At 41.6% G+C, this 19,339-nt stretch overlaps 1 protein-coding gene across 4 annotated transcripts in view; it reads left to right on the forward strand.

The window, feature by feature from the left end:
* Nucleotides 1–17,107, forward strand: part of LOC142493853 (platelet-activating factor acetylhydrolase-like) — a 36,190-nt gene extending 19,083 nt beyond the window's left edge. For 2 of the 4 annotated variants that reach the window (XM_075598506.1, XM_075598507.1), the window contains exons 2-12: nt 563–767; nt 2,061–2,222; nt 2,879–3,029; nt 4,037–4,130; nt 5,252–5,320; nt 7,378–7,525; nt 9,591–9,704; nt 10,736–10,827; nt 11,488–11,658; nt 13,758–13,906; nt 15,452–17,107. In XM_075598506.1, coding sequence (XP_075454621.1) covers nt 708–767; nt 2,061–2,222; nt 2,879–3,029; nt 4,037–4,130; nt 5,252–5,320; nt 7,378–7,525; nt 9,591–9,704; nt 10,736–10,827; nt 11,488–11,658; nt 13,758–13,906; nt 15,452–15,564 — 1,323 coding nt within the window. In that variant the 5' untranslated portion in view covers nt 563–707 and the 3' untranslated portion in view covers nt 15,565–17,107. The remainder of the gene's footprint in view (nt 1–562; nt 768–2,060; nt 2,223–2,878; nt 3,030–4,036; nt 4,131–5,251; nt 5,321–7,377; nt 7,526–9,590; nt 9,705–10,735; nt 10,828–11,487; nt 11,659–13,757; nt 13,907–15,451) is intronic. The other 2 variants (XM_075598508.1, XM_075598509.1) reach the window with 1 other exon arrangement.
* The last annotated feature ends 2,232 nt before the right edge of the window (nt 17,108–19,339 follow it).

A 19,339-nucleotide genomic window follows, 5' to 3' on the forward strand; every position in this document is an offset into this window, starting at 1 on the left:
TTAGTATCACCCGGAAATCCTTCATGGATTTACTGGTCCCTTGCCATCGTTATGTTGCTTTCTGACAGCTTTAACATTTGTTTTCCATTGTACAAGTATATAGAGATGTGTTTGGTGCGTGACACATTGATTTTCATAATAAATACAATCAGAGTTGCTGCTTTTAATCATTGATTGGGAAATGGGCAGTTTGAATGTGATAGGTACTACAACACGTGATTGCTTCTAAATGGCTGCATTACCATCATTCTAGTAGGATTATATGATCTAGGTGGGTTTTTCATGTTTTAATTAAAAAAAAAGTCACGAATAGCAGCCAGTAAAGGCCATGTCACTGGATGAGCTCCAAACTCTGGGTGCACGATTGTCATATTTGATTGCTAGTGAGTCACTGAGCCAAGAGGATCAAAGATCAAAATGTAACAACCTCTGCAGCCGGCGGAACACTAGGATATTGCCTCATTTAGAGTTTGTTGCAAAATATGCCCAGTGTAGTAGTGATCGGTAATACCACGTAACAAGTGAATGCTACTGAACCGCTGCAATACCGTACTCTTCATAGCCTCCTTGGATCAACTGAAGCCACCAAGGAGCAGCACCCACAAAAGCCCTATACTGTACCAGGGAAAAAAGGCAAAACCTACTGATGACTACACTGCCACAAAGCTAACAAGAGGGCACTTTATGCAGACGGTGAACAGTCTGACATGGCTCAAGTAACAAGGTTACCAAAACAAGTGTTCATTCTTAACCGAGTTCTGCATTGGGTGAGGAATGTTATGTCTGTCTCCACTAATGCCATCTAACCGCTTCTTAAGCAGCAAACATATCTGTGTAAAAGACTTTAAAGTAGACATGGCATGCTGGTTAAGAGACTGTGTTTCACCACCATTGGAAGCTCTATATCAACTAGTTCTCAGTGTCGTTGTATTCTGCAATTACAGTCATTTTGGAAAGGTTGGATGTCTGGATATTTTTTTTTTTTTTTTTTTGTCATTTGATATGCAAGAACCCCAAATATTTCCAGAACTTTTAATTATGGAGGAGACTGTGACTTGCAAATTATACCAAATTCACACCTTTCCACCAATAAGTCTAGTGAATGGGGTAGGGTAACCAACTCCAGTTCTCAAGGGCCACAGGAGTGGCCGATGTCAGTTCTCAAGGGCCAACAACAGGTCATGTTTTCAGGATATCCCTGCTTCACCACAGGTCTGAGCCACTGATTGAGCCACCGGTGCTGAAGCAGGGATATCCGGAAAACCTGACCTGTTGGTGGCTTTTGAGTACTGGAGTTGACCACTCCTGGTCTAGTGTGTTCTGGCAGCTGTATTTTTTTTTAGACAAGTATACATGCTGTATATTGCAGGTTTTAACTATATTTCTTGGCCTGACAAGTACAGTAGGAGGACATACTTGAAGATGAGATGTACATGTCAATGTATCTTTTCTAGAAGAGTTGAAGTATGTTGGTTCATTAACCTCCTCCGTTTTGACCAGGACCATTTGAAATAGAACCCAAATAATTGAATAATTTTCTGGCAAATATGAATTCCTCATTCTGTTCCTGTTAAAGGCCTGGAACCCATTAATTAATCTGCACGCTTTCCACAGGTCCTCACGTCTGCGTATTCGCTGAGTTGTTAAATATCAGAGTAATGACATTGATCTGATTGACACTGATGACCTGCAAATTAGCTCTTTGAATGTTATATATAAAATGGTCCAATTGTGATCACTGTTTTACTATATTTGGCAGGTTCAGGCTCATTGACAAATTACTTTATTTTTTTACTTTTCAAATACCCAAATCTTGAACTGGAAAGCTTAGCAGTGCTACAAGAAGGAGGCTTTTTGAATCGTTTGTATTGGTAACTGGGTTGAGGTACAGTAGATGGCAGATCCCCCAATTATATCCTCTGTAGACATAGAAAAGTGCTTCTGTTCTGCGCCTCTCTGCAATACTTTGCTATTTGTGTTGTGTACATGTGTGATATATACAGTGCTGTGAATGCCGTCGGCAGCTCATACCAACCAATACCAACCGGTCTGTCTTCCAGGTGCAGGAGACGGTCTATGCGGCAATACATTTTGCAGGTGTGAATGGTAAAGTCTCAAAGGACATGGGGAGCAACAGCAGTGTCAAGTTCAGTGGCGTACCTGCTGGAAACGGACCTCATAGTGTTGGATGCACAGACCTTATGAGTGATCACACCATTCAGGTATTACACTAAAATCACTTCTTAACACTTCCATTCTCAGGTCTTGTGTATTCGTTTGAAGGCTGTCATACATGTCACTCTCAAAAAGAAGAACATCGAAGTGTGATGCCTGAGACACAGGGAGATAGGGGGACTTGGCTAAGGTCATAAGAAGACATGTCACTGGTATTTTTACTGGAGGGGATCCACTTCAAAGGCTTTTCTAACCACTAAATTACTCGTTCAGTCTATATTTTGTGAAGATTAAACCTCGAAATTGCACATTACACTCTTCCAGGGGTAGTCATGCTTATTATGCCAGCGTATTAACCTGAAAGGTACTAACATTACAGGGTGAGTTGGCGCCGATCTGGCGTTATCTACCATTGATTTAAATAGGAGTGAACGCAGGATTGACTGTGCCAACCCGTACCTGCTCTAAATATATCTGCCCCACAGAGTTGTACTGGGATGATTCTGTGATACAATAACACACACAATTTCACCGTGTCCCGTTACTGTTATTAAGATTTTCTAAATTAATGATAGACCAGGATACTTAAGTGTGCCATCATAATGTGGATATCTTATTTCAATAACCTTTCCTGCTGTTTTCATTGTAATACAAGTTATTCAGCTGTCCACATTTAACAAAAAGTGTATGTTCTTCTCCATAGGGAAGCTTTGTCCGTCTGTACTACCCTTGTTCAGACAGTGAAAACTATGAAGATGCTGTGTGGATTCCCAGGAAAGAATATTACCTCGGTCTTGCTGACACCCTGAACATGAACCGGACTATCGGGAATTACGTTTTCAGTCACTTTTTTGGTAAGGTGCCAAATGTGTAACTTTCCTCATCTGTTCTTTCTCACTGTAGAATGATGGACTTTAAATTGTTTGGAAATGGCCTTATAGCCCTTCCCAGATTGATGGGCAGCAGCAATAGCTTCTCTAAGATCATTGCTGATGTCTTTCCTCCTTGGCATTGTGTTAACACACACCTGAATGCTCCAGACCAGCAAACTGCTAAACTTCTGTTTTTATAGAGGTGGTCACACTTGCTGATGATCAATTAATCAAGGGCATTTGATTAGCAGCACCTGTCTGCTACTTACAGTAGCATCTTAATTCCTATGGAAGCAGTAAGGGTGTACTTAGTTTTTCACACATAGCTTCTCCATTTTGGCTTTATTTTTGTTAAATAAATTATGACACGGTGTAATATGTCATGTGTTGTTGTTCATCTGAGGTTGTATTTACCTCATTTTTAGACCTGCTAAGGAACAGATGATTGTTATTATGTCCTGATATGTAAAACCATAGAATTCAAAGAGGGTGCACTTTCTTTTTCACACAACTGTACATTGCTCTCTATGAGGGGTGGGAAACTCCAGTCCTCAAGAGCCATCAAGAGGTCAGGTTTTCAGGATATCCCTGCTTCAGGACAGGTGTCTTCAACTGAGCCACTAATTTGAGCCGCCTGTGCTGAAGCAGGGATATACTGAAGCCCTGACCTATTGATGGCCCTTGAAGACTGGAGTTGCCCACCGCTCCTCTATATCCAACATAGCCACGTAGCACATACAGATGGAGCCCGACTAATGTTCCCCGCGGCTGGAGAAAGCTACCTGCTGCAGAGAATAAAACAGTGTCTGTCTCTGCTAAAGCTTCCCTAGAGCCATGGAAAATGTGCTTCTTTCCTGCGGCTCCAGGAAAGATAAGTCAGGCTACATCTGTATGGAGAGCTCGCTGCGTGCTCTACGCGCACCTCGTGCTCCAGACGCACTTTGTGTACTCATTGAGAATCGCTCACGTGTTCATTCTGTGTGCTTTAGGCTCTGTTACCTGCCCTGCTAAATGGAACGCACCTTTTAAACCAGGAGAGAAATACCCCCTGATTCTATTCTCCCATGGCCTTGGAGCTTTCAGGTAATAAATGTTTTAAAGTGTACAACATATTTATATTTCTGTTTGTAAGGATTTCATGAAATTAAATCGATGAAATCAGTGGTCCTTTGTATGATTACATTTGAGGTAAATCTAACAAAGATTGTTTGTAATAAGTCTGTATCCCGATATTTATATTTTATTGTTAAAATTCTGTTTATCAGCATCCCCATCACCTCCTTGCAAACCTTTTCTATGCAGACCAAAAAGGGTGGCACAATTACTTATTGCCTCTCCTAGCCGTCATCTTGGTGATGATGTCTCCATGGTGGTGTCACAGTTACTGGTTGGCTCTCTTCCGGATGCCTGGAAGCCATCTTAGTTAAGGTCCTTCTTGTTTAACCCTTTGATTGCTTTGTGTACTGGTCGCGGGCAGGCATCTCCGGATATGAAATGCTACAGAACACAATCTCCCCCTAGAAAACGAGCATTTCAAGCATGATGTATGTCATAGGGCCCCGAGAGTCCCAGCCTTTGACATTCGGCGTACGTCATGGTACACTCAAAGGGTTAAAAGTGCATTTTTTCAGGAGCCTGTCAGTCTCAATGGATAGTGCAGCTGAGGTCTTAATCTGGGAGACCACCTGGCTATAATGCCCCTCCATAGAGGGGACACCTATTGTAATGTAAATCCTGCTTTACTGACTGTCACCTCCCAACTTTTCACATTTGAGTCGGTTGCAAGAAGATTTTCTAAGTACTAAGCATTGTAAGCTCTTTAGGCCTAAGACCTTACCTAACGTTACCAACTTGAATGAAGAGGGGGCGGGGGTACTTTCCTGGTTGTTAATGATATTCACTGCAAAGATACATCTGCCAGAGGCTCATGCAACCAGATATCTCTCTTACAAGCACTGTATATAACATTTTGTCTGTATTTCTGCCATACCCAATGAGACCCTAAGAGGTTCGAAAGCTTGTAACAATATATCAACTACTTGTTGGTCAAATAAAAGGTATCAAACCCCCTACTCCCTCTCCCTCCTTTGTTACTACATGGTAGAAAGGACCGGCACGGCTCCCCACCCTTCTTTGCTTGCTAAGTAGAATTGTATCCTGATCATATTTTCCATGTGGAATTAAAATGAAACCATTTTCTACAGGACCCTGTATTCTGCTATCTGCATTGGGCTGGCATCGCAAGGCTTCATAGTTGCTGCTGTTGAACACAGGTATGTATCAGTTACTATGCCTTTAGCCCCTTCAGTACTAGGCAGCCGAGTAACACATTGCAGAGGCTCTTTTGGGACTGGAGGTAATTAAATATTAATATGGAAAACCTGCTTCTTTTAAACACTGTGACCAAAAAGGTGACATCATACCTACACAACCCCATTCACTTGCTACTAGTGTAAGTGTAGATATTACATGTACAGTAATTCATATAGTTGTACTTACACAAAGAGAAGCAGCATCAACAATGCAGTCTAGTGTTTTCTTTAGATTGAGGATTTCAAAAGTCATAAGAACAAATATGGAAAAAAAAATGGATCAAATCCTGTTACACACAGCAAAGTAGGATAAAAAAAAGGCAGAAAAGTGCCCACCTCATAGAGCAGTATTAAAAGCTTTACTTGGCACAAGAGTAAAAAATGCACATAAAGAGCAGAAGGTACATAAAGAGCAGAAGGTAAAGTTGTTACTGTGGTCCAGCAGTACAGGCAGTCCTCGGTTATCCAACGGAATCCGTTCTGGAAGTAGCGTTGGATAGTGAAACCATTGTAAAGTGAGTCCCATGTTAATCAGTGGCAGTGAGCGTTGGATAATGCATTCCGGCGTCGAAAAATCGCCCTTATGGTTGTGTTGTAAAGCGTTGGATATGACATTCATTGTAAAGTGAAACATTGGATAACGAGGACTACCTGTAGTCTGTGTATGGAGTCCCTTGTTCCTGCTCGCGCATCCGTCCGGTGGCACCTCAGGTCTCCTCGTGCTTCCGTTCCACCAGTTCTCCTAGCTCCTTCACGCTAGTCCTTGTCACGCCCACAGTGTTGCAATAGCCAATCAGAAACCACCAGAGGGTGGAGAACTGGTGGCGCATGCAGCAGTAGCTCCGGCTCTATCCACCCTCCGTACCCAATCCTGTGACTCCCGTTCGGCAAGGAGTGACGTCACGACGTGGTGACGTGGCGGCGCATCATCCAACAGATGCGGAAGCATGAGGAGAACTGAGGTTCCACTGAACGGATGAGTCGGGCGTACGCGCCAGCAGGAATAAGGGACTCCATACACTACTCCTGGACCACAGTAACAACTATACCTTCTTCTCTTTATGCACAACGATCTTGTAAATGCATAAAGTGCACTTGTGCCAAGTAAAGTTTTAATACTGCACTATGAGGTGTGGGCTTTTCTGCTTTTTTTTATCTTTCTATAGTGTACTTGTGGAACGCCTGTGTTGCTTCCTGCTGAAGATAGCAGCACCCTCAAGATCGGACTTTTTAATCTCTATGGTTTTTATTTATTTATACTTATGTGTATTTAATGTGGAATTGATTTGATGTGAACATGTGTTTTAAAGCTGTTCTCACCACATAGGTTTTTGAGCGCCCCTAGCTGACATATGTTTTCTATTTAACTGTAGATTACCTAATATTAATACTAATATCTAATTAATTGTAATTATTTATCTAACAACTATTTATCAGCTTTTCAATTTATTTATTAACACACAGCAAAGTGTAAAAAATATAACTATTTTACAAATGTCAAAAATGATCACATCATTCCCATAAACTGTTTTCAACAGAGTCCATTATAGGTATATTTCTTTTGCTCAAACCAGAAATGTAATTTACTAGGCCTCTTGCAGATCGTAAATAAGAAGCACAGTATCTGGCCTTCTTATCTAGAAGTAACCCCTCTGCACATCCAGAGTACCAGCAGAAGGATTGCTGATGTGGTCTGGGTTAGAGCAGGCAAGACTTCTAGAAAACCCCATCACCTGCAAGATTATTCATCTCTGGGCGTCTATTTGAGAACCTCAATAAGTTACAGGTCTCAGGCTCATCTTGTCCAGATAGGCTCAATTTAGCTTTCATTAAACCACGTAACCCTCTTGATGCTAGAAGAGACGCAACACATTTAGAGTAGGCCTCACAGTCAAGAAGGTGTGAAATAATAATAATTAATTGTCTGAGATCTACATATTGATACTCAAAATAAGAGACATTGCAAAACAGAAGGCTAGACGAGCAAAAGGGTCATATGGAATAATTCTCTATTGCAGAGATGCATCCGCCTCAGCAACGTATTATTTCCGAGAGAAGTCCCCATCCGACGCCTGTGAGCAGGATTGTGGACTTTTGGAAGAGGTGTGGCTCTATAACAGGAGACTAAAACCAGCTGAACAGGAGTATCCTCTCCGCTTTGAACAGGTACTCACCGTGAAACTGTGCTCTCGTAATGAAGGAATGTAGCCTAGAAATGCTGAAAAAGGGCAGGTTTTAACAACTAGTCATCTTGCAGCCAGATGCCCATGTAACAAGACAAAAGCTTTGTGACGTATGATGAGAAATAGCATTCTGCTAGTTGACAGATTGTTAACCAAGGAAGCTGATGTAATCTCAGACCTGTTTTTATGTTAAGCTCAGGAAAAGGCAAAAGTGCCAGAGAAATGCTACACTTTTTACATCCCAATAACTAACTCCCTCTTTTGACAATCGACAAATCATACCCTGAGCAGATATCACATACCCTGATGCACTGTAAAGCAGATAGAATTCTGTATACCCCAATGCACTGAATAGCAGATAGAATTCTGTATACCCTGATGCACTGTAGAGCAGACAACACATACCCTGGTGCACTGTAGAGCAGGCGGCACATACCCTGATGCACTGTAGAGCAGGCGGCACATACCCCGATGCACTGTAGAGCAGGCGGCACATACCCCGATGCACTGTAGAGCAGGCGGCACATACCCTGATGCACTGTAGAGCAGGCGGCACATACCCTGATGCACTGTAGAGCAGGCGGCACATACCCCGATGCACTGTAGAGCAGGCGGCACATACCCTGATGCACTGTAGAGCAGGCGGCACATACCCTGATGCACTGTAGAGCAGGCGGCACATACCCCGCTGCACTGTAGAGCAAATGGCACATACCCTGATGCACTGTAGAGCAGATGGCACATACCCTGATGCACTGTAGAGCAGCACAAGGAAAGTGGCATAAGCCTTTCTGAATGTAAAAGGTAAAAACAAGTTGTGTGTGTCACGCAGAGGCTGAAATACAGAAGGTTAGAAATATATGACATGTATGTGTCTAAAATAGGGAGCAAGTAGACATAGTCCAGAAAGCAAGGTGGTGCTCATACAGTATACATAAACATAAAAACGATTTTCTTAGATATCAAAGCAAACATGGGAGGTCTCCAATTGGAGGGTCATCTGCATATGTATACTAGTGGCTTGTCCTTCAGCCTTGGAAAGACGCAGCAGCCAGGAAAATCGGCGTCATATATTTCTTCCAGACATTTTAAATAATCCATATTGCCCTTTTAGAGTATATTGTAGAGCCTCAAACACTCACTTGCTGTGATGAGTAGAATGGTTAGTAGACCATCCATCCAGGGCAGACCCTCCAGTGTGCGAATCCGCAAAGTAATGGTGATAGCAAAACAATGGAAGAAGTTCTGTGAGTTGTTTAACGCCAGAGGCAGAGTTATCCGAGCTCACCTTACCTGTCGGCCGCGCTCTGTCTAGAAGGCATCAGCTCCTATTGAAATTAACCAGTTTATAATTGTTCACAGTATAGTGTTAGGACCTGCAAATTTGGTTATACATTGACGTTGGTATGATGGCTTATGACGCTTTGGCCAAAGGGTTTAACTAAATAATTATTACTATTACCATATATGTTTTGTCACATTGGATATAGCATTGGATGTAGGCTCCCCTATCTTTTGTTGTATACATTTGCCACGCTCAGTAGCACACTTTTTGACCTCAAACTTGGAGGAGTTGTTAACACAAATGAATAAGCACACATATTCCCAGCAATGCGGCAAGCAGTCTGCAGGTATAAGAAGCTTGATTTAAAAAGCTTTTTACACTTCATATGTTTAAGCAAAAAAATAGTGCAGTGAAGCAAAGCAAACTTTCCCTGAGTTGATTCAGAGAATCACCACTATTTTACATTTGTATCTGGTTATGCCAGTTCTGTACCTGGGCTGCCTCATTCCTTATCGATACGATTATACTGCAAGTCGCTGCATGCTGGGCTGGAACCTTGTCAAATAATAAGTGTGTGAGCCCAATGCAGTATGGCTGGAATCCACCAAGCCGGCATGAGGGGTATTGCTCCCTGATCTTACCGTTGACGTGAATGTTGGTTAATTCTGGGTTGGGGTGCGATATATAGCATCACGGCTTAGTGAATCCTGGCCTGTCTGCTGTCCCCAGCATTAATTACCGAACCTGTTTTTCTCCTGTTTAGGTTCAGCAGAGAGCGGATGAATTTGTAAGAGCCCTAGATCTTATGCTTGACATCAATGCTGGAAAACGAGTAACCAATGCATTACCTTTAAACTTTGACTGGAGTTTGTTAAAGGTATGTACAGTAGTCTGGAGCTCCCCCTGCCTTATATTACTATAATGAGAGTTAGCTCTCGTTTCAAGTATATGTCCTTGGCACAGACTTATAGTGACAATAGATCATTATAAGTTATATTTACAGACATTTCATTAATTTGACTAAGGTTAAAGAGGACCGATTATTTATTTATTTATTTATATATATATATATATATATATATATATACTGTATATACTGTATATATTATATATATATATATATATACACACACACACACATATGGAATGGTAATAAAGGAGATGTTTAAACTAACCTACTCACCAAATTAGTGAGTAATCCATAATCCTGATAAGAAAGGATGAAACTAATACACCAGCATGGTGGATGAGAAGTGAGCATTCTGCTGCAGTGATGCTCGAGAACAGGTATTGTACAGTTTTAGACCTATAAACTTGTAAAAACAAAATGTATTCCTTCTAAAGGCCCAACGCCTCCCCAACAGCACTTCCAAGGAACTTGAAGAGCAGTAAAGCTTTCTTCATATACAGTATGTAGAGAAATCCCAGTGATCTAAACCTTATAACAATCCAGTGTTTGTAGTGACATGTTGATCCTCTATAGAAGTGGTCGGCTTTCTTGGATTAATTGCAGTTGCAGACGTACTGTAACACTTTGTAACTATAATGTGGAATTCATTACCCATGGAGACTGTGATGGCAGATACAATAGATTTGTTCAAAAAATGTTGGACATCTTTTTAGAAAGGAAAGGTGTACAGGGATATACCAAATAAGTATATATGGGAAGAATGTTGAGGTAATCCGATTGACAATTCTTGGAGTCAGGAAGGAATTTATTTTTCCCTTTATGAGATATCATTGGATGATACAGTATGTCACTGGAGTTTTGTTTGCCTTCCTCTGGATCAATAAGTAAGTATAGATATAGGATAAAGTATCTGTCTAAATTTAGCATAGGTTGAACTTGATGGACGCATGTCTCTTTTCAACCTCATCTACTATGTAACTTTACCTTCTTGCTTTAAGGACTCCATTGACGTCAGCAGAATAGCCGCTGTTGGCCATTCTTTTGGTGGCGCTACAGCAATCAAAGCTCTCGGCAGAGATTCACGGTTTAGGTAAGCCGTTTCATTCAAGTATTTCATTGGATGCATAGACCCAGATTTGCTTTATGATGCAATGCACATTCCAGTGAATAGGTCAGAAAGGAGCAGGTCCTCTTAGGACCAAAGTGAACTTATGGCAGTGACATGTTTAATAGGTTAATTCAAGGGTGGGCAACTCCAGTCCTCAAGGGCCACCAACAGGTCAGGTTTTAAAGATATTCCTGCTTCAGCACAGGTGGCTCAAACAGTGACTCAGTTAAAGACTGACCAGTCATCTTGATCTGCCTCAACAAAACTAGCAATTACCCATTACCTAAGAGTGTCTTGCGTGCTAAGACCCAAGTCGTACCAGGTATATCATTAGGGCACTGTGAAGGTTAAATGTGAAGCCAGTACACAGAACGGTAGAGGGTGTACACAGAAAGAGTCAACCTTATGGTTAATGGTTCAGTCATTTTAAAGATTTTTGGCTGGGTTCCTAAACGGCAGTAGTGTATCTAGTGTGAATTGAATTAAAGACGCCACATTTGCATCATTGCCAGAGGCCTTTACAATAGGTAAGATACTTGTATGAAATGATTGATCTGAAGGCACTAGTGACATCTTTCCCAGAGCAGAACATTGCAGACGTGAGCTGAGCAGAAACCCCCAAGTATTCTTCTCTGTTTCTAGGTGTGGGGTTGCTTTGGACGCATGGATGTTGCCCCTAAAAGAAGACATTTTGTCAGCCATCCACCAGCCGCTGTTGTTTGTTAACTCGGAAAAGTTTCAGTGGCTGGAAAACATATTGCTAATGAAAAAAATGGACTCATCCACCGTGGAGAGAAAGATGATGACCATCAAGTAAGTAATCACCCTGCAGAACGATGCACTGCATTGTATAATGGGAATCTTTTACCCACTTTCAACCCCGCACCCCACACACACATATCCTACTATAAAACATAATTCCCCTAAAACCAAACAGAAATTATGTCTGTATGTAAATGGTTGTGATCTCCTTCATACTTTTCCTAAAATTGAATCTCTTCCTCCGTTAACTCTCTCTGGACTCCCAACGCACACACACACAAACACACACAATCAGGGCTATAGTCATGTTGCGGAAACAATTGGCGAAGGCCTACGCATCGGCACAAGATTGATTGTCCGGAGGGTGAATCCCCGATGGCTTGGTGTTGATCTTATAACTGGTGTAAAGAAAGGTAGACGAGTATCTATACCCCGCGTTAATTTGGATGCATGGAACGAGCTCAATTTACCGTCCGTTTTGCATTGTTGACCATTTCCAGTCCCATTGCAAAGGTAATTAACCCCTGCAGGGCCGAAGGGTCATGCCACCTCCTTGGCCACGGACCCTGCGGCACTTCCACATCAAGTGACCGCTCTTCCCTTCAGTGTGAGACGTGGAGCGCTGATCCCATACAGCCTCTAAAAAACTGAGTAAGGGGCAATGTCGTGTAAGTCATAAGGGCCCCAGTGACTGCACTTTTTTGGGACGTCATTAGGTCACTGAATGGGTTAACATGTCCCAGGGCCAGTCATTTAAAGACCTTGGCCTTCTGTGAGATGAGCCCGTCTTCACACTTCACCATTACACGTTGCGTTATCTCGAGCTCAAGGATTCGATGTGTATAAAGTCAGCCCGAGAGACCCGAGATACCAAATATTGTTTACAAATAAGTTTTAAATGAAAACCGTTTACAACCATCGTAGATTTTTATTCTGAGAACAATCACAATTTGTTTACATTTAAGCTGGAACATTTGCTCTCAATACACAGTATTTAAGGCAAATCTATGGGGATCCTGCAGCCGCCCCCACTAATACGAGTGTTTAAATGTGTGCCTATGTATATGTCGTTAGAAAAATACAGTGCCCGCTGTGCTTTAACTTATATCTCGTCACAGTCAATGTGATTCTCCCTGCAGCTCCCTGTCTCCCGTGATCAGCCGGGCAATTCCAAGCACAAAAAGACACAATTAGTAAAGCAAAATACAATTTATATGTACGAATGGAACATATAACACTTACATAAAATATAGGTGGATCACAGTGATCCCAATCATCCGCACTGCCACAGAGGAACGGACCTTGGTTCACCGAAGCCCCGCGGTTCCAAAGTCCCAGTTGTTGAAAGGAAAGAGTGCGTCCCGGCCCTAATGATGGAATTCAGATGCCTGGATCAGTCCTTCAGTCGGCGTCCTCGTGGGTATGCACAGGTGGAAGCTTCCGCCGTCCGTCGTGACGGATCTTACATCGCCGCGTATGATCTCACCGCAACGCGTTTCGTGTCTTAGAGTGACACTTCCTCTGTGGCATTGCGGATGATCGGGATCACTATGATCCACCTTTATTATATGTAAGTGTTCTATGTTGCATTCGGACATATAAATTGTATTTTGCTTTACTAATTGTGTCTTTGTTGTTTCTCCTTTGCGCCCCTTTTTTATTTATTTTTTCCTATGTATATGTCTCCAAGAATGTATAGATTGTAGTGTGTGTGCGTAAGAATGTATTTGCAAGTCTGCACACAATATTGTATATGTTCACACAGGGCCCTGATTGTACGTAATTTTGTGGAGGGAACTGCACCATTAAATATAGAAACCTGCAGAATAATTTCACAATAAAATATGGGTCTTGTGGTTGTAACTTTTCCTTTAAATGACGTTTGTCTCTGGAAGGTTTCTTCTTTTATTTCTTGATAACGTAGAGAACAGTACCCCAAGTTTAGCACTGAGGCTCACACTCTGGTAATAATCAGAGTGTGAGCCTGAGTGCTAAACTCGGGGTACGGTTCTCTATGTTATCATTATTAATAGCTACCGAAGAGCACCGCCCACAATCAAACCAAGCAGTAGTGGGGGCTCCACACTGTTCTAGGGTCTTTTATTTCTTCCCGGCAGTTTTTCAGAGCTGTGGATTTTCTTTCTTTGCAGGGGGGCTGTGCATCAGAGTTTCCCGGACTTCACATTCCTGACTGGTTATTTAATAGGGAAACTATTTCAGTTGAAAGGAGAAATTGATCCTTATGTGTGTATGGACATCATCAATAATGTGATATTAGCCTTTCTGCAAAGACACTTGGGTAAGTGGTCAGGAGCCTGGTCAGGGTTGGATTGGGGTACTGTTTCAGTGATATCTTTCAGAAAAGCATGCTGTGAGAAGCTCAATATGTATAGAGCCGGGGTAGCCAACTCCAGTGCTCAAAGGATACCAACAGGACAGGTTTTCAGGATATCCCTGCTCAGGGGCTGGCTGGCTGGCAAGTTTTGGCCCAACGGTCAAATCCAACCGGCTCAAGAATCAGTCGGCCCACGCACCATACACAGACGCTACGCTCCAAAGCCACGCACCATACACAGACGCTACGCACTAATGCCACGCACCATACACAGACACCATACAAAGATGCACGCACACACCAGGTACACGCACTATATGCAGACTTATGCACACACCAGATACACACACCATACATCTTCGACTGAGCTACCTGTGCTGAAGCAGGGATATCCTAAAATCCTTACCTGTTGGTAGTCCTTGAGGACTGGAGTTGGCCACACCTGGTATAGAGATACTAAGGCTAAATCAGGGCTCATAAGGGGACGTTACCGAAACCAGGAAAACAGACGCTCCGTTTTCTGAGTTGGCATAGGATCCGTAACCCTTTATGTGCCTCTCCGATCATGTGACTGATGGCGGACGGGGAGGCGTCATCCCTTCTGTTAATCATCGGTTCAGACCGCGTCCTCTGTGCTCCCCTATGAAAACAATCATTTTTGCGGGGGGGGATACGTAGCTTCTATGTCATGGGGCACACCGGGTGCCAGAACCCATGACAGTAAGTACGTCCTTGGGCGCTCAAACTGTTAAAGCTAATTACATGCAAAAACAGCATCCGAACAATGGGCTTAACGTCACGTTGTTTTAGTACGTTGCATTATCTTCAGTAACGTGATGTAAAGAATGTATTGGCATTACATATAGACAGACCCTGAAATAGGTCTTTAGCTCAAGTTGAGAGAAGAGGGGAAATCATGATATGTTAGTTAATTAATGCCTAACTGGTGTTATACCCTTCCAGGCCTGTAAAAACTCTATATGAGTGTTCAGATGGGGGTAATTGCAAGTCTACATTTATTTTTATTACAGGATTGAAGCAGGGGGTCTCCGGAACTGAACAGCTACAGGGACCCTCTGCTTCCAAAGATATTTACCTCTGTAGGGGTACTGGTATCTGCAGCCATGGAGCTTGTGTGCCTAACGAAATGGCAGCGTTTAAATATCCAATAGAAAGCCATGATGTTATTGGGGGGGGGGGGGGTGTTGTTAACATTAACTGCTGTTGTGAAGTAGCAGTCTCTTCCAATATTCACTTAAAACAAACTTCAAATTATGCTCTATTCTTCTTTTCCAAACCATACCTCCCCTTTTTGTTTTTAAATTACAAATGAATATTATTTAATTTTACATTGCACCTACTTTGTATGCGGGGGGTTTATAGTGGGAGAATACAGACCATTTAAAATACAGGGACCTGCAGATCTAATCAGGGCGTTAAACATGAGTGTAAACACACGGAAAAAGGTTGATCACGTTTGTTCATATTGTTTCTTTCTTTACAAACCAGGCCTCCAGAAGGATTTCAACCAGTGGGACTCTCTCATAGAAGGAGAAGGGGAATTCGTCATCCCTGGTACCAACATTCCCCTACCCACAATGCAGACTGAAGTGGTCGGATGATACGTCGCAAGAAATAAATAATTATTGGAAGACGACCACTTCACTGTCATGGGGACCTGCAGACTCCTCTGGTAGTGAATGGGTTAATTCAGATTTGATCAATACCTCAAGAACCGTTCTCATTGATCCATATGGTTCATGCCAAGATCCTGCTTTTTACCCATGTGCTTGCAGAGACCAGCAGTGCAGGACCACTCCAGAAGGCTGTTCCCTGAAGAAAATGTGTGTATGGTCAACAATTGTTGAACTTTTACTATCTGTTCACTCAGGGTGGTTGCTAGCGGTGGGGTGAAAGACAAAGAATGTTCTATTTTAATCCAGTTTCCTGGGGGTTTGTGTTGTCGCTACTCCAAAAGAGTAGGTGTGAATACTCTCTGCACTACACCATTCTTGCTGCTCTCTGTGGGGCGCAAAACATTTTCATAAATGACAAAAGACGCACAAGGGTGCTGGCTCTAATGCTACAGTACTATACGGACACAAAAAAAAAAGCGTTGGTCATAATCTGGAAGAGGTGCACAACAAGCATCCGTTTCCATAGTGGAGTTGAGAAACCAGTGTTTCCAATTGTGGTCATTTGGCTCATCTTCAGAAACGTTTGCAGGTTATGAAAGAGTTGAAAAAAACGTGAAGCGCTCACAGTACAGAGAACCATTTGTTTTTTTTGTTTTTTTCAATTACAGTGCAAATAAAATCCAAATCCGTACAGGAGATGGCACAATTTGAGCTTATTCGTCATACAAACTTTGAATATATGCGGAAGAAGAGAGTACCGTCCGTTTTATATTATTGATTCACATCTGTATCAACGAGCGATGGGAAGTTTTGTTCCTTTTACTAACATATAATTTTTTTTTTTTAACTGGATCTGGAGTATTTCTTCAGCTGTTTTGGGGTGCAGAGCCTCTTAATCATGAAACTTTTCTTTACAGTGTAGAACTTTTTATTCTATTTAATTTATTAAATGTGCAGTGGCATATGACCAGCCAATGACTTATGTTACCAGACCATCATTAACCACTACAAGAAATACTGGCAACACTTTGCCAAAGGAATACCGTGTTGGCCCATGTAGAAGTGAATGGAGATAAACAGAAGAACCTCCCACTGAGATTTTAAAGTGGATCCCCTGTCTGCAAAATATGCTCCAACCCCTGTTCTCAGGTCTTCTTCTTGAAAATAAATATACTGGTTTTCAAATCGTGTGATTGAGGAAGTAATGGGGGTAAAACAAGCACTAGCAGAATACCTTGCATGACAGAACTCATTTGAAAGCCCTCCAACTTGGGAAAGAATATTAACTGGATGTGAAAACTGGAATTGATCTTCATATTTCTCACAGTTTAAAACTGACTTAACATTCCTGACATTTTCTTTAGTGTGAGAGTGGTCAAATTAACAAGAATACAAGGACATGGGATGGGGGGGTTCATATTTGGAAAATTGTTATTTAATAAATATGTAAATAGAAGTGCCATGCTTTAACTTGGATGGTTTGTAATTTTATTCAAAATGATAATAAAACATATTTTCCATAAATTTGCATGAACTGGTAAGCTTTTGTCAGAACACTAATTTTTCTTATATCCTAATATATAATAATAATTATGAATAATTATTATTTATTTTTGTTTACCCTATTGTTCAACATTTTTCTTATATCCTGTCTTGTGACCTGGATCATTTTATATATATTTTTTTTTCATTGGGACCCAACATCAGATACTTTGGGATCATTATTAGCTTGTTTCCATATTGCTGAATTTCACTGCTCTCTAGCGGCAACTAGAAAGGATTATATAGTTATCACTGCACATATTGCTTCTTTCATATACTTTCGATTTGCCTACTATTTAAGTTTTTTTACTAGGCGCACGGACAGGTGAACAGACAGACAGAGGGAGAGAGAATATATATATATACTTAGTTAAGTTATGGTGGGTGAAAAAAGTGACAAAAACCCTCCACAGCAAAGCATATAGCAAATGGAAATATTACTGTATGCTCATTTGCATGTCTTAGACAGGTCTGCAACCCCGCCTTTCACCATTATCACACAGCACTTCCACTGCAGCAAGGGATTCTGGGAAATGACATGCAAATGAGCACACAGTGCCACCTTTTGCTTCAAAACCATTCAACATGGTTCCTATATCTATATATATATAGATATAGAGTAAGAGAGAGAAAGGCCCTAAAAAAGCACTCTAGTATGTATTTAAGTACAAATCACATAATTTTTATTGATAAATTGTCACAGAACAACGGTTAAAAACGAAGCACAGAAAATGTTAAAATAGGGCATGGATCCCCTGTGCGTTACAAAACTTGACAAATCCTCCAAAGACGTGTCCTCATAGGGACATAACCAGAAGTCAAAATTGACAATAATAATGCTCTAAGGTACCTGACGAGGTAAGTCTAATATAACAAGCAACAGACTTAATAACCGTGGCTATGGCTACATAATCATAGGCAGAAAATCACAACACACTATTATTCCCATCAGTCTAGGGTTTGTCTATAGTGACACAAATAGCATGTAAGTGACAACAATGATACACAATGTGAAGCCTAGAAAGCACACTTAGGCCTGCAGCAAATGAGAGTGATACTGTACATCACCTATGGTCAGGTACACAAACGATGTGGCCGAAACGCGTAGGAGCAGGTCTAGTAGGCAGGATCCCCTGGTTTGTCCCCTCCTTGGGACACGTTATCATGCTTTGAGCTTTGCTCCTTGTCTCCTCCATTCATCCATCGTTTGTGTACCTCTCTTACCCTATTTCTCTGCCCTTATAGCACCACCGACATATCACTGTATATTGGATTTATCCAGTGTCGGTATTTGGTTGTATTCATTTATCCTGTGGATGCGGGGTCCCCCTTTTCCTCTCGCATATATATATATAGAGAGAGAGAGAGATATGAGAACAAAAAAACAAACAGAAGCGCAAGCTCCATAGCATGTAACTGTTTAAACAAAAGAGTACATTTATTAAAAAACTGCAGCCCAAAGGAAATGCACTTACAGGATTAAAAAAAGCAACCATACGTGGGAGAGAAATCTCTGTGTGTAGTCATCTGCGGGGGTGACGGGGGTCCCAGGTAGGCAAGGTATATCTGCACAGCTTGTAGCCAACACCAACTCCTGTCACAAGTTGGCGCCAGGAGACTGAGTCAATCCTGTAAGTGCATTTCCTTTGGGCTGCAGTTTTTTAATAAATGTACTCTTTTGTTTAAACAGTTACATGCTATGGAGCTTGTGCTTCTGTTTGTTTTTTGTTCTTAGATTCGTAGTGGTTTGTAGTTATATGTAGCTAAAAGTGTGTTGATTTTTATTAGGATTTTTATTGATTCATATAATTTATTATCATTATTCTATATATATATTGTCACTATTATCCACCTGAGCGCTACTTAATTTTGTGTTGGTCTTTGATATATATATATATATATATATATCAAAGTTTTGGTGCTTATCCCATAAAGCAATAACAGACCATACGATACTGGTTGCAACACGACATCAAGGGACAGCACGCAGGTAAGTTAATCATAAATTTTCTATATTTGATAGAAGACACAAAAACCGACGTTTCGGTCCCCCAGTGGGACCTTTCTCAAGGTGGTGCCACCTTGAGAAAGGTCCCACTGGGGGACCGAAACGTCGGTTTTTGTGTCTTCTATAAAATATAGAAAATTTATGATTTACTTACCTGCGTCCTGCGTGCTGTCCCTTGTTGTCGTGTTGCAACCGGTATCGTATGGTCTA

The sequence above is a fragment of the Ascaphus truei genome, chromosome 4, assembly GCF_040206685.1.
Source record: "Ascaphus truei isolate aAscTru1 chromosome 4, aAscTru1.hap1, whole genome shotgun sequence".
NCBI lineage: Eukaryota > Metazoa > Chordata > Amphibia > Anura > Ascaphidae > Ascaphus > Ascaphus truei.